This window comes from Entelurus aequoreus, linkage group LG03 (genome assembly GCF_033978785.1).
Source record: "Entelurus aequoreus isolate RoL-2023_Sb linkage group LG03, RoL_Eaeq_v1.1, whole genome shotgun sequence".
Taxonomy (NCBI): domain Eukaryota; kingdom Metazoa; phylum Chordata; class Actinopteri; order Syngnathiformes; family Syngnathidae; genus Entelurus; species Entelurus aequoreus.
The window spans coordinates 40,625,825-40,640,285 of record NC_084733.1 but is presented as its reverse complement, the minus strand read 5'-3'; the positions used below and the strand labels follow the sequence as shown (position 1 = coordinate 40,640,285).

At 36.7% G+C, this 14,461-nt stretch overlaps 1 protein-coding gene across 3 annotated transcripts in view; it reads right to left on the bottom strand.

Moving 5' to 3' along the window:
• Positions 1-8,139: 8,139 nt before the first annotated feature.
• Positions 8,140-14,461, bottom strand: part of fndc5a (fibronectin type III domain containing 5a) — an 89,279-nt gene continuing 82,957 nt past the window's right edge. For 2 of the 3 annotated variants that reach the window (XM_062041797.1, XM_062041798.1), the window contains exon 6: positions 8,140-11,477. In XM_062041797.1, coding sequence (XP_061897781.1) covers positions 11,430-11,477 — 48 coding nt within the window. In that variant the 3' untranslated portion in view covers positions 8,140-11,429. The remainder of the gene's footprint in view (positions 11,478-14,461) is intronic. The other variant, XR_009825285.1, reaches the window with a different exon arrangement.

Here is a 14,461-nt window from a genome sequence, read left to right as displayed (position 1 = left end):
AAATCATTATTGAATACACAACAAAAATATTAGATGTATTACTTACAATAAGAAAAACAAATGCCAACAAAAGATTACATGTCAGATAATTTCACGAAGTATGTCTCAGATTTTAGTACATCATATTTATGATAATCAAACTGCTCTAACAGAAAGTGACTGGTTAGAAAACAGTTTATACTCAATGATATTTACTTAGCTTTTGCATTGACTGCATGTCAATTTTAATCAAAATAAAACTATATTATTTTAGATGCCTCAATGTGCATTGTTCAACAGTGAGATTGCACTTAAACAGTATTATTATTATTATTATTATTATTATTATTATTATTATTATTATATAAGACTGGTCCGAAAACAATTTTTTTTTAGTCATAACAAAAAAAAAAGATTTTAGATACATTGTTTTAACATAAAATTAACAGGTAAGAAATAAAGACAGAACATGGATGGATGAAAAAAAAAAAATGTTGGCAATATATATATATATATATATATATATATATATATATATATATATATATATATATATATATATATATATATATATATATATATATATATATATATATATATATATATATATATATATATATATATATATATATATATATATATATATATATATTACATTAATTTCAGTTAATCATTTGTCATAATTAAATGTTAAAATTAAGCAATGTGGTCTAACAGATAGTGCATGGTTAGAAACAAGTATATATATATATATAGCCACTCAATGGTATTTACTTTGTATTCGTATTGACTTTACATATAAGTTATAATCAGAAGTTAGGTAGACGGGGCGGCATGGCGAAGTTGGTAGAGTGGCTGTGTCAGCAATCGGAGTGTTGCTGGTTACTGGGGTTCAATCCCCACCTTCTACCATCCTAGTCATGTCCGTTGTGTCCTTGGGCAAGACACTTCACCCTTGCTCCTGATGGCTGCTGGTTAGCGCCTTGCATGCTAGCTCCCGCCATGTGTGTGTGAATGGGTGAATGTGGAAATACTGTCAAAGGGATTTGAGTACCTTGGAGGTAGAAAAGCGCTATACAAGTATAACCCATTTATCATTTATTTACATACAGTGCTATCATTATGTAAGACTTGTCAGACAAAAAACATTTTTAGTCAATACAAAAAAAACACATTGATGTTCCTACATAAAAACAAGTAAGAACAAGCTATTTTAGCACAAACAATATTTAAAAAAAACAACTTGATTTGGTAATCATTTTATTTTGAAATATTGAATAAACAATTATAAATAGATTTTTTTATATTTCATTATTGAAAATATAAGTAAAATATGAGATATATTACTATTATTTTACTAATTCTAATATTATTTTCAGATGCCTGCATGTGTGTTTTTCACCAGTGGGATTGCATTTAAATTTACATGAGATTTTTTTTTCAAATCAATCATCCACTTTTCAATAAACTACTGCATTCAAACTTATGCATTGACTTTGGCAGGAAATATTTTTTTCAATTAAGTCCAATATTATTTTACTCTATTATTTGTAAGTGTTCATACTCACCATAAACACACATTAACACTTTCACTTCCAGCTGAGTGCAGAAAGACAACCATTTCTGTCCCCAGTTGCTATGGTGAATCGTTGAATCAGCGCTCCATTGATCGATCGTGTTTGTATTGTGGTCTTAACTCAGAGTTACCATACTCAGGATGATTGAACTAACTCTGTTCTGGAGCCTGACTCTCAGAATTTCCTATCTTAGGGTAAATCAACTCAGATTTTAGTTTAAACTCAGAGTTTGTTGAACTTCTTACCTTGTATACTCTCCCTGATGAGCAGACTACATTTCATTAAAATCAAACTTGAATTTAATTTGATGCATGTTTACACTAAAACAAATTCATTGGAAATAAATTATTCAATAATTAATTTTTCTTAGCACCGCATGTGTCTGGCAGTTATTTTGAATTACTGCATGCTCAAAGTGTTAGTACCAATAAATATTAACCGACAACCAAATAAAACTGAATTTACCGACTTTTACTGAAAATCATCGAGGTTTTAGAATTTACAATATGAATGTGAGTGTGAATGTTGTCTGTCGATCTGTGTTGGTCCCGCGATGAGGTGGCGACTTGTCCAGGTTGTACCCTACCTCCCCGCCCGAATACAGCTGAGATAGGCTCCAGCACCCCCCGCGACCCCGAAAGGGACAAGCGGTAGAAAATGGATGGAATGATGGATGGAACTATAAAACATTTAACATAAAAATCATGTGAATCCCTCCTTGTTTACATCCCAAACAACCTCCATGACGTTTTGCAACTCGCATTCCTGTCACAACCTTGTCTTCTTGCTGTGATGCAGTCACCGTAATTACTTGTCTGTCACTGGAAAGAGTCTCTAGCTTCAGAAACAAGTGGAATCATTTTGATATTTCAAGATTTACGATAATTAAAAAAACTCTGACATGATATTATAATGTTTTATGTAATTAGTTGTTGGTGTATGGGACTATACTATAGAACAGTGGTTCTTAACCTTGTTGGAGGTACCGAACCCCACCAGTTTCATATGCGCATTCATTGAACCCTTCTTTAGTGAAAAATAAAATGTTTTTTCAATTCAAGAAAAAGTTATGTTTTTTTCACTGGTGCACAAAATGAATTGTGCATGAACATCAAAGAACAAAACCAACAGTGCATGAACTCACAACAAATTACACACATTACCATGAATTGATTGACGTGGACCCCGACTTAAACAAGTTGAAAAACGTATTCAGGTGTTATCATTTAATGGTCAATTGTACGGAATATGTACTGTACTGTGTAAACTGTACTGTTTCATATAATGTATTCTCTTCCTTTGCAATCTCCTCGTAAAAGTTTCAATCGATAGATCAAACAACCTGCAAATCAGATGGAAAATTAGAGGGAACATTGTTTGGGGGTCATCCATAATACGCCGATAGGGAGAAGTTTTTATTTACACAATAAGTCAGATGTGTCTTAACCTCCGTGGCGGAGGCTCCGCCGAACCCTTGAGGCCGACTCACCGAACCCCTAGGGTTCGATCGAACCCAGGTTAAGAACCACTGTTATAGAACTTGCATAAACTATATATTTAGAGTAGTCCGTGTATAGTCTGTCCAGCAGTATAGTTTCATTATCCACTGGAAAGGGTCTGCATGGTGCTGCCGTTCTGAAACAGAACATGATGCCCTCCCTTGGGAAAGTGGGCCGCATGACATTTGGAAATTAGTCTTGAATGCAGCTGAGACAGGCTCCAGCACCCCCCGCGACCCCGACGGGGAAAAGCGGTAAAAAATGGATGGATGGATGGATGTTCTTTCACCAGTATCACCTTTCAGCCCAGGACATGACAGGCCTGCCAACATTGTTACCAAAGTTAGCTGTAATGAACGTTTTCATCAATAGGTGGCGCTGTAAACCCATTTTATATAAATAATGTGTCCCCTTCTTTACCATGACTTGTTTCCAATGACCACTTCTTTATTGTGTGAAGGCAACAGAGAAAAAGTTAAGCAGGTGATGTTGCATATGAATGCTTAATATGCTGTCTAATGTAGGCCAATAAAAACATCAAATAAACAAGACATAAGCTCCCAGTTATGACAGCAATTTAGAAGAACATAAATCTTGCGCTATGAAACTGCAAAGCATTGCATCTTTATATCACAGTATACATACATGGAGGATTGCAACTCAAAACAATTAAGAATGCAATTGTTCTGAAAACATGTTGTTATTGCTTGTGGTTATTAAGTAAGTTATGGTTGACACTGGCAGGGAGCTTTTATTTGGTGTAGAACTTCACACAGTCTACAACAATAGTAGTAAATAAAATAAAATGTCAGTAAAAAGTTGTTATGATTATGTTTTTATTCCACTATATTTTGTTATTCTAGTGATGTTATTTTTATATATGTGTTATACATATATAAGTGGTTTTAATGTTATTTCCTCCCTTCTAAAGCAACAAGACTGACCAACTGTGCCTAGCTGTCCCAAATCAGATGTGTAACTTCTCATTTTAAATGCAGGTAAGCAAGCATCTTTTCGCGTCCTTCTCGCCATTTCCGGGCCCAAAATGGCTGTCAAAGTGTACCAACTTGTAGGAATACATCCTCAGACTTCTTCTGTGCAGGTGAGATGCATGATTTATGATCTAGCATAAACTTACAGGGAGCAAGGAAGCGTGGAAGCAGCAGACCATTCGATGATGTAAATATAGGGACACAAGCTTGTGATCATGGGCCCGCTATAAATAGTTTGTCTCCGTTAGCGCTTATAATAACAATATTACCAATACTTGGTTAATATTCATGTCACGAAATGTATATGGAGTAAGGTTGGCAGTTTTTGAATGGTTATTTATTGGATTTTAATAGTGGAGCTCCCATTGGCTGTACTGTAAGCAGACTTTTATTTACGTTTATTCAATATTTAGAATGCATTAAAAAAATTCATTCGTTGTCGTGTGTTTCATAATGATTTTGAACGATAGGCAAAATAAAAAAAAACAGTACTGTTCCCCTTTAAGGTTCTACCATGCAGCAGTGCTTATCTTATGGTTTAATGTCAATAGTAGAAAACTAATGCCATGACAATGTGTCATACTCCTAACTCTATAGTGGTTTTGCCAGAGCCTTGGATTCAAATAAACAGTATCTGATGAAAATCAGTACGCCCCCACCATTATATATCTTCTGAAGGGACAATACTATGTACTCTCAAAAATGGATTGATTGATTGATACCCTAGATTTCTGGTCCATTAGTCTAACTGTACGAGTTAAAGTACAAGCATTATAACCTTCTAACCCTACCATATACAGCCTAAAGTGCTAAACATAGCAGAAACCTGTAAAATAGCCAATAGTGTCAGGATGATGCGCTTGAACCCATAATTTAAGAGAATAAAAGATTAATACACAACATTAAGAAAAACACAGAAGGATACAATTGATGATAAAACAAGATAATGTTAAATGATGATTAAAAGTCAATAGAATAGAGATGATGACAATAATCAAAGATGCTAATAATAGAAACATATATTACAATCATTACTATTATTATTATACCGGTACTACATTAGAATACCCTATTTAAAATACTACTAATAATAGGTCGTGTCTGAGCTTAACACATTTTTAATGCATAAGGTACGCTTAAGGTTCAAATGTTACAACTTTATACCACCTTGTACCCTTTTTGGTAGTATAAAATTATACTTCTGGCCTCTTAAAGACCAATATTGTACTTTTGAGAAAACATTCTTAAAAAAATTTACTTACAGGTACAAACATTTTTCTTTCTATTTGTGAGAGTATGATCTTGCATATAGTTAAGAGTAGTAGTCAGTGTACATTTTGTTAAGCAGTATCAATGTATAATCAATTTAAAATGACTCAACCTAAAGCCATTACTCTACAAATTGCTGGCAACACAAGTGAGTAGCGACTAGGGATGTATATCATTAGTATTTTATCGATACCGATACCAATATTGATATTCCTTATTGATACCGGTATTCATTGGTACTCTAATCAGTAAATCATTTAAATAAAGATGTGAAAAAAATGCATTTCTTATTATCATTTTTATTAGTACAAAAGGTTGTACACCACCAACGTCATCTAACATCTCACAGCAGGGAAGTCTTTTTATCAACACCTGCTTTTTAAGTTTTAAACAAGTCCACTATGTTTTGCAGTGCATGGTGCAATGCAGTTGTTATGTCATCATCTTGTAATGTCCATCAATTTGTTTCTGATAATTACAATTACACTCAGCTGAAAATAATATTTATGTATGGCATTAATGCGCAGAGCACAGCCCTTTCGCATGACATATAATGTAAAATACATAAATTAAATCAATACAATCAATTTGCATGTTAGGTTGGTGTGCATCTAATCAAGGTGTGTTTTGATGCCGAGCGAGCGCAATGGAGTGACGTCGGACAACGAATGCTATCTTGCTTCAGAGCAACTTTATGGATTATTATATTATGGTACTTCAATTTTTCACTATTTGAGTGGATTATACTGGACTGTGTGTGACTTTGAGGGACTTTCGAGGAGGAAATATTGTGGTGTTATTAACTTGTGTGTGGTCTTGGTTCCTTGTTTGTCATTATTCCAAGCTAATTATCAGATCCTACTCCTGTCTTTTTGCATGTGTAGCAGTGGCACCTAATGTAAATGTGACAGTGCGCCCGTGTATTAATTACGACAGCCAGCCGGATGGCTACATGGCTGTATCATTTGTACGGCCTCTTATCCGTCTTCCTGGACTGACCCAATTAGGAATAGATACCAAAAAATACAGGTACTTGGTAAACATTCATAGTACAGAGATAATTGTGTCATGCATGGTGGCTGTCGCATCATGATCCGGGGACTACACGAGTGCTGTCGGGTCTGCAAAGATGCGGTTCATTGAAACTTGGAAACTGGGTCCTAATGTGAATGTGACAGTGCGCCCGTGTAATAATTACGACGGTCAGCTGGATGGCTACATGGCTGTATCATTTGTACAGAATCTTTTTCCGTCCTCCTGGACTCACCTAATTAGGAACAGATACCAAAAAATACAGGTACTTGGTAAACATCCTCAGTACCGAGATAATTGTGTCATGCATGTTGGCTGTCGCATCAGGGGCTACACTTGGAAACTTGGAAACTGGGTCCAATGTCAGTTTTTCAACTTGATAAGAAGCCCAAACACACCTCAAAAATGACAAGTGGTTTGCTGAGGAAGCTAAAGGCGAAAGATATGGAGTGGCTGAGTAAGGCCACACGAACACGGAGAGTTTCAAAAACACATATTCGGGGTTAAAACAATCTCCATCCACACAAGTGTAGTTTCAAAACTGTCTGTCTACACACAAACATACACCTGCTGTCATGCACATTTTGTTCAAACAGAAGCCTGAAAAAAGCAGTAATATCTGACTTGTTGGCATTACACCTCATTTATGTTTATTTTGATAAACTTTAGACGTAGTGACATGTATATTATCTTTAAAACCAGCCTGCACGTACACTGAGCCCTGGGAACATTATTAAAGAGTGAATGCAGGCCTGTGCTGCTGAAACCCAACACTGATAGAATTATAACATGTTCATGAACATGGTGATGTATTACATGTGCAGGAAACCATTTTGCATGTTTAAGGGAATTATAAAGCATTCAATCATGGATATAGTGATATGGTACATGTGTATTAAAGTGTATATTGTCTTTAACATCAGTACACACTACAGGAAGGACGCTAAGTTTTTTTAGTTGCTTGATCACATTTTGGAAGCAAGACACGTAAGTTGACTTCATGATTTGTCGTTAAATAAGGACTAAAAGCATAAGATAATGTTGTATCTTTCTTATGACACAGAGCAAAAAGTCTTGCTTGTCAGAGTTGTTCCATCAGGTGGAGGTTCCACAGCGATCATATCCAAAACAGCTGACTGTCATTTGTGCCGGGGGGAGTGTCGCAAAGCCCATTTTGATGTGTAGTTTTTATTAATGTTAAGTGAAAAGAGCAGCATGTTTATGTTCAAAAATACATTAAGTCATCTGATAGTGTGTTTAAAGCCAGCAAGGCAGTGTTGTTGAGCTTGGAAATGACAGCGCACAACCGTATGTGCCGTGTACAGCACGGCACAAAGCGGAGAGTTTTGGATCTCTACACTTTGGCCAGCGTTTGCAAAAGTCTGCGTTTTTTAGGACAAAAGTATGCGTCTGCGTGTGGACATGAGGCCTAAACGCAGAGATAAGTATGCTTTTATTAAGTATCTGTGTTCGTGTGGACATGGTCTAAGTCTCCAGACCTGAACCCCATCTTAATCCATGGAAGGTGGAGGAACACAAGATTTCTGTGATGTCATCATGGAGGAGTGGAAGAAGAATCCAGTAATAGCCTGTGCAGATCTGGTGAATCCTGTGCCCAAGAGGGTTAAGGCAGTCCTAGATATCAATAGTGCTCACACAAAATATTGACACATTGGACACGATTTGGACATTTTCACTGAGAAGTGTACTTATTTCTTTTGCCAGTCATTCAGCCAGACAGTAAAGGCTGTGTTGACTCATTTTTAGAGGAGAGTTAATTATCCACAGTAAAGAGTGCAGACATGTATTTGGAGAAAATATTTGATATTTTTTATTTTAAGCAAACACAAGTAAGCACACACCATATACTTCATAACTGAAGTGTGTAACCTTGTGCATAATAGTTAATAAAACCATGCTAGCCCTCATCAAGCAATAACTGCTGCACACAGCATACAATATACGGTATATAAACATGTTAGCGCTAATAATGCCGTTTTTTCCCCCCTTAACCATGTTTACTTGTCCACATGTATTTTACCACTGAACGTTTTCAAATCCATACAAAATTATTGTTCAATCAACTCATTTAGAGAAACCAAGTTGGGCATTCAAAGCAAGGCCTCAGCATCTCAAGAAGCACTTCCTCCTTCGCGCTATAAATAGATAGGCGACCTGCCCTAGCCACTTACACCACTCTAAAGTCTTTAAACAAATTAAATATACATGAGCAATTTGTTTTATTCCGTGGTTCCCATGAGCAAGTGTTGACAACAGCAGAATTGTGGCACCTTCTTACACACATGCCCTCCATGAATCATGTAATACCATTACATGTGTCACTACATGAAGCTACAGTCAAATCATTCATACCTAGGCCAAATTTGAAGTTAAAGTGCATTTTAATTTGTTGAATGGGTATTTTCAGGCTGTAGTCACACAAATGGCAGAAAACTACACATGTGATGCAATATATTGTATATCGTAGGAATTCATGAAAAATACTCACAACTTTCTTTTTTTTTTTACATTTGAAGATTAATATCCCTGATCTTATCAGCCATCTATTTTCATTTCTAAAGTATACATGTAGAACAGTGGGTATGCATGTAATAGGAAAGAGTATGGATACTTGAATAGAAAAAGAAGGGCTAAAAGGCTGCTAGTTCTTCATCTGCAGCATACAATAACATGGATAAACCTTGCAGTGACTACCTAAGTAAGTCCCATTGCATTTTTGTTTGACTAAATTAGGTTTAGGATAAGGACTGAAAAGGTTGTAAACAGTGGATGGTCAAAATACCAAACAATTGCTGACATCCCATAGACCCACTTGTTTTATATCATCACACTCTAAGATGGTAGCTTGTTATGCTATTATTCTTGCACGCACAGATATGTCTGTGAACACACTGTAAAGTCTCTACTGAAATAAGCCGATTAGTTCCCAGCTCCTGAATGGCTCCTTACTCGTAATAATATATTTGGATCAATAATTAAAACTTTACACAGTTTTTCTTATAGCACATTAACGACACAATGACAAAATGTAATACTGTATATAAACACATTACAATAGATAAGTGCAATGAAACTATCATTATTAGTAGGGCATGAACAGTTGTAAATAACACAAAATACTTCACCTGGAATAGCACCCTCTAATGTTAAAATTGACAGTACTCTGCAAAAGTTTCAGGCCATCACCAGCTTTGTTTTTTTATTTATTATTATTTGTTTACCAGTCATTTTGACAGTAATTGGTAGAAAAGAGGCAAGCAATTCTAAACTTAAAATACATCAATTGTCAATTGTGGCATTGGAAAGCCAAATAACCTAAAGTTGGCTGAAAATGTTTGCACAATACTGTAGTTTTTGTTATTTCATAATGTATTTATTTACACATTAAATATTGAAGTGTTACTCTGATTTTGTAACTGCATGTCAATTTGTATGTTTACTGTACACACACATTAGATTATTTGATGAAAAGTATAACGCTAACAGGTATATTATATACTGTAAATATGAGCGAGAACATTGTCCACATTATCAATAAGTAACACACTAGCAGTTGGTCAATCAGAAGCTTTTGGGGGGAATAGATGTCATACAATAACATTTTTACCAGCCAGTGTACAGAGTGGCTGTCTAAAAGGCTAGTATGGGGTAATAGATGATATGTCAACCATCTGACCCCCCCCGAAAAAAAAATTAAAAAAATACAAATTATATAACGAGCTACCATAGATAGAAGGATAGGGGATACTGGCCGTTTAGTCCATACAATGTACATGTAGCGAGTGGCTGGAACTGAGTTTCTATTCAATTCACAACGCGAATTATCATTATGTACTATATCTATACTATATCGAACAAATACAGACTTTGACTTGAACAATACTCTTGTTCGAAGCCCTTCTGCCTTGAGGACATCTGTTCATAAAATAATCTTGAACCCCAACCCATAACATGTTTTTATAAGGAATGGAATGAATGAGCTATCACAATGTGCAAGTCATGTGACCATTGCATGCTGAGAGGTTACATTTGTGTGTCCTTTTTTATTTTTTTTACAGAATGTGACCTCATGGCACATAAAGTAGTCCTCGCGTCAGTCAGGGCTGTTATTGCTTAAGGAATATCCTCTATTGTTTCTGCAAAGGCCACTTCTCTGTAGACGTATGCAAGCCCCTTTGAAAATACATTATTTAGATGAGGCACTCTGGGTCAAGTCCTTCTTGTTTTACCCAGAACACTGAACACTCTAAAATACAGCCCATTTTTGATGTGGAATGCAAAGAATAGAATACATTAAAAGCATGAGAGAGAGTCAAGGTGAAAACGCGAGCGAATGAGACACTGAACCGAGCTGCTATGGCGTTAGAACAGCTCATTTTTAGAAATCACTTGTACATCTGTCAGGTGGAGTCTATATTCCCTGAGGGGGGAAAACAAGCTCGCCAGATGGAAAATATTTCCCACTGGACGACAAAACTTTCTGCTTTGGTGGTGTGTAAAAAGTACCAGAGCGACAGAAACGTACTGGCAGTACCTTCTGTAACAAAACTACAGTTATATGATAAATTATTCACCGTCACTTATAGGAAAATTTGACAAAAGCATGTAAGGAAAAAACAACACCAAGAGGATGAGATTATAATCACACCACAGAGGAACACTTGGACACAATTGGTACCACCCACTAAAAGATGAAAGCGGGAGAGTGGCTGAAAAGGTCTCTGGTTCTGTTCATCGACTTTGGTCCCTGGGGTTGATTTATCAGCAGTCCGTCCACTGCCAGGAGCATTTGGCCCTAATCTCTGTCCCCCCATGGTACATTGGTTGTTAAGCATGGCCGATCCATTCGCTCAACTCTCACCACAGTCTCTCCACCGTAGCATCTCCTATCCTTGGCACTGGCCAAGTCATTCCTGGATCCCAAGGTGCCTGCGAGCTTTGCTTCACTGGCAAGCCCACAGCAAAATGAGATTTAAGCGGCGCATTCTGAAAGGCAGATTTGCTTCAAAGGACCCGCTTATTTGTGAGGACACAAAGTCTTTAGCATTTGGAGAAGACAGTCACACTTCAATGATGTTGACAGATGGCATCCTATTGTTCTTGGAGAACTGTGGAAGTAGAGAAGATGACAGGATTGAAGCTGCTAGAGGGCTCTGAAGAATAACACAATGCACATGAGGATGCCTCTGTACTGTATTTATGCTGAAGAACACAATGCATTTTGTTTGTTATAGGCTTTTTGTACAAATGACTGTAGAATTGGCGTCTGCACTGATCACAAGCACTAACTGAGTGTTGCTACTTGATACAGTATGTGGCAATCATGCACAAATAAAGTCATATTTGAAGTCACAGTTCTATTAAGCCTCAAGCTGATGTTCAGATGAACCTTTAGGTGTTTGTCAACGTCAAGCATATTTTGCTTCTACTTTCCTGTGGCTTCACAGGATACTTGGTTCATTTTTTTAGCATTGGAGAACAGAAATGGAGAGGAAATGATTGACAAGTCCATAGCTTCACTGCAGTGCAACAACTTCAGATATAGTAGAAACTAAGAAAGGGTGACTTACTACTTAGTAAATACATTACCTGTACACACCATTGGTTACACTTGCACAATCACCTGAGATTAAATTAAAACAATTTGATTAGCAAGATAATAATGCTGTTTATAAATACTTCCAGCACGCAGGAAAGGTTTGTTGTTTGGTTAGTTGCTCAGCATGCTAGTTTTTCCAGTGATGGGCAAGCTACTTGGAAAATGTATTAAGCTAAGCTACAAGTTACTCTCGATTAAATGTAGCTAAGATACAGGGGAAGCTATCCCCGGAGAATTGTAGCAAGCTACACTACAAGCTACACGGCAAAAGTAGCTCAAAGCTACATTTAATGGCATTTTCAATCTATGGGCCCACATGTAAAATATCAATGTTAATTTAACTGGGAGTGTACAAATTGACCCAATAAGGGTCCATTACTATTAACTATCTGTCGTTTAGCTGGGGACACCCTACAACTACCTCTAGGGGTCCCCGCACCCCACTGTATTTAGTTTTACTTTTCTTTGGCCCGCCCCTATAATGTTAATTTTCTCTACCTACAATAAAAAAAAACATCTATCTACTGTATATTTTGGCAAAAAACAAAAAATCAAAAGAATGACTTGTGTTGTTTAGGAACAGTTGGTAATGGTTATGTGCAGTAGAACAGTTGGTAATGGTTATGTGCAGTAAAACTTTTTATGAACTCAACTCACCTTAATGTGTGTTCCTAAATTTGTGTTCCACCTCTTAGATGAAGGGAGCAGTTATGATTTTGGTTTACTGAGTAAACAACTAAAAACTAAGGTTTTGGGCACTGTTTTCTCTAAAAGAATACATTTGTCTCAATACAGCAAGGACTCGCATTATTGTGGGTTTCCTGCTCGTCATCTTCATTACTAAAGGAAAAATCTAATCTGCGGGAGATATTCCTCTGCCATTTTCAAGTTTTATGTATATATTTTTTTGGAGTCAACAGTTTGAAGCGTCCGTCTGTCCTTGACTCCCTCGAGTGTGTGCCTGTTATGATTTTGCTTACTAGTTTCGTTGACCCGCCTTATCTTGCCTCTGATTGGCCAATCTGTAATGTTTCGCCCTAACCTTAGCCAATTGTGACTCATCATACGAACACCATCATGGATTTTCTCCATATGTATGGATGTTCTCATTCATCCAGGTCCTTGCATTTTCTCCATATTTTTTGGGGTCCTGGATTCGCAGCCCATTTTCTCTCTTTGTAGCTTGTAGTTTTGATGTAAGCTACCTTGCTACGTGGGTCTAAAAGTAGCGAAGCTAGCGACAAACTACTGGAAAATGTAGTTAAGCTACGTAGTTTAGCTGGTTAGAGTGTCCGCCCTGAGATCGGTAGGTTGTGAGTTCAAACCCCGGCCGAGTCATACCAAAGACTATAAAAATGGGACCCATTACCTCCCTGCTTGGCACTCAGCATCAAGGGTTGGAATTGGGGGTTAAATTACCAAAAATGATTCCCGGGCGCGGCACCGCTGCTGCCCACTGCTCCCCTCACCTCCCAGGGGGTGATCAAGGGGATGGGTCAAATGCAGAGGACAAATTTCATCACACCTAGTGTGTGTGTGACAATCATTGGTACTTTAACTTTAACTTTTACATGTAGCTTGTTACTTCCCATCACTGCTAGTTTGTCAGTTTCGCTAGTGGATTATGCAAATCTTTATAGTTGGGTGGTACATGTACCAAAGAAGTGCTAGTTGAAGTTTCCAGTGGCAATGCAGCAGGGATATTGAAGTTGATTTGGGGGCTACATTTTCAGAAAGCTAAGGACGGTGAGGCCGGAATCCTCCCTTCACTATTAGTCTTATTTAGTATATTCTAAAATATAAAATATAAAATATAAATATAAAAGTTTGATTTTGGTATATTAATTTTGTCAGAATTACAGGAGTGCTCTGCTATTTTTTTTTTTAAGGATTTTGACTTTAACTTGTGAGTCACCAGTTGAAAAGCCCAAATGATGAAAAACAGAGGACCTAAAATGGAAGACGTTGAACAATTGACTACCGACTGTATCTGAAGTAAACAAGCTACAGCAACACTTGCGTTACATCAACCACAAACACTTTTAATCTTGTTGTACATGTCGCATGTTGCAAAGACAAAAAAACATTTATCACATTACGGAAAGACAACAAAATCTGCAGTCCCTTCCAAGGTTTCTCATTGTTCCCATTGGGTTGAGTTTTTTCTTGCCCCAAGGTGGGATCAGAGCTGATGTCGTTGTGGTTTGTGCAGCCCTTTGAGGCATTTGTGATTTAGTGCAATATAAATAAAAATACATTTTTTTCAATAAAGTCTAGATGTTTGATATAATTATTTTTCATTGTACTTTGTAGACACTTGTTTGAACAACCTCTTAAACCGCACCAAGTTAGTACATTGTTTGAGTTCTTTGCTTAATCCATTCCATAATTTAGTTCCACATACTGATATACTAAAGGTATTAAGTGTTGTACGTGCATACACATGTTTTAAGTTAGATTTTTCTGTAAGGTTATATTTCTCCACTTTTGTTG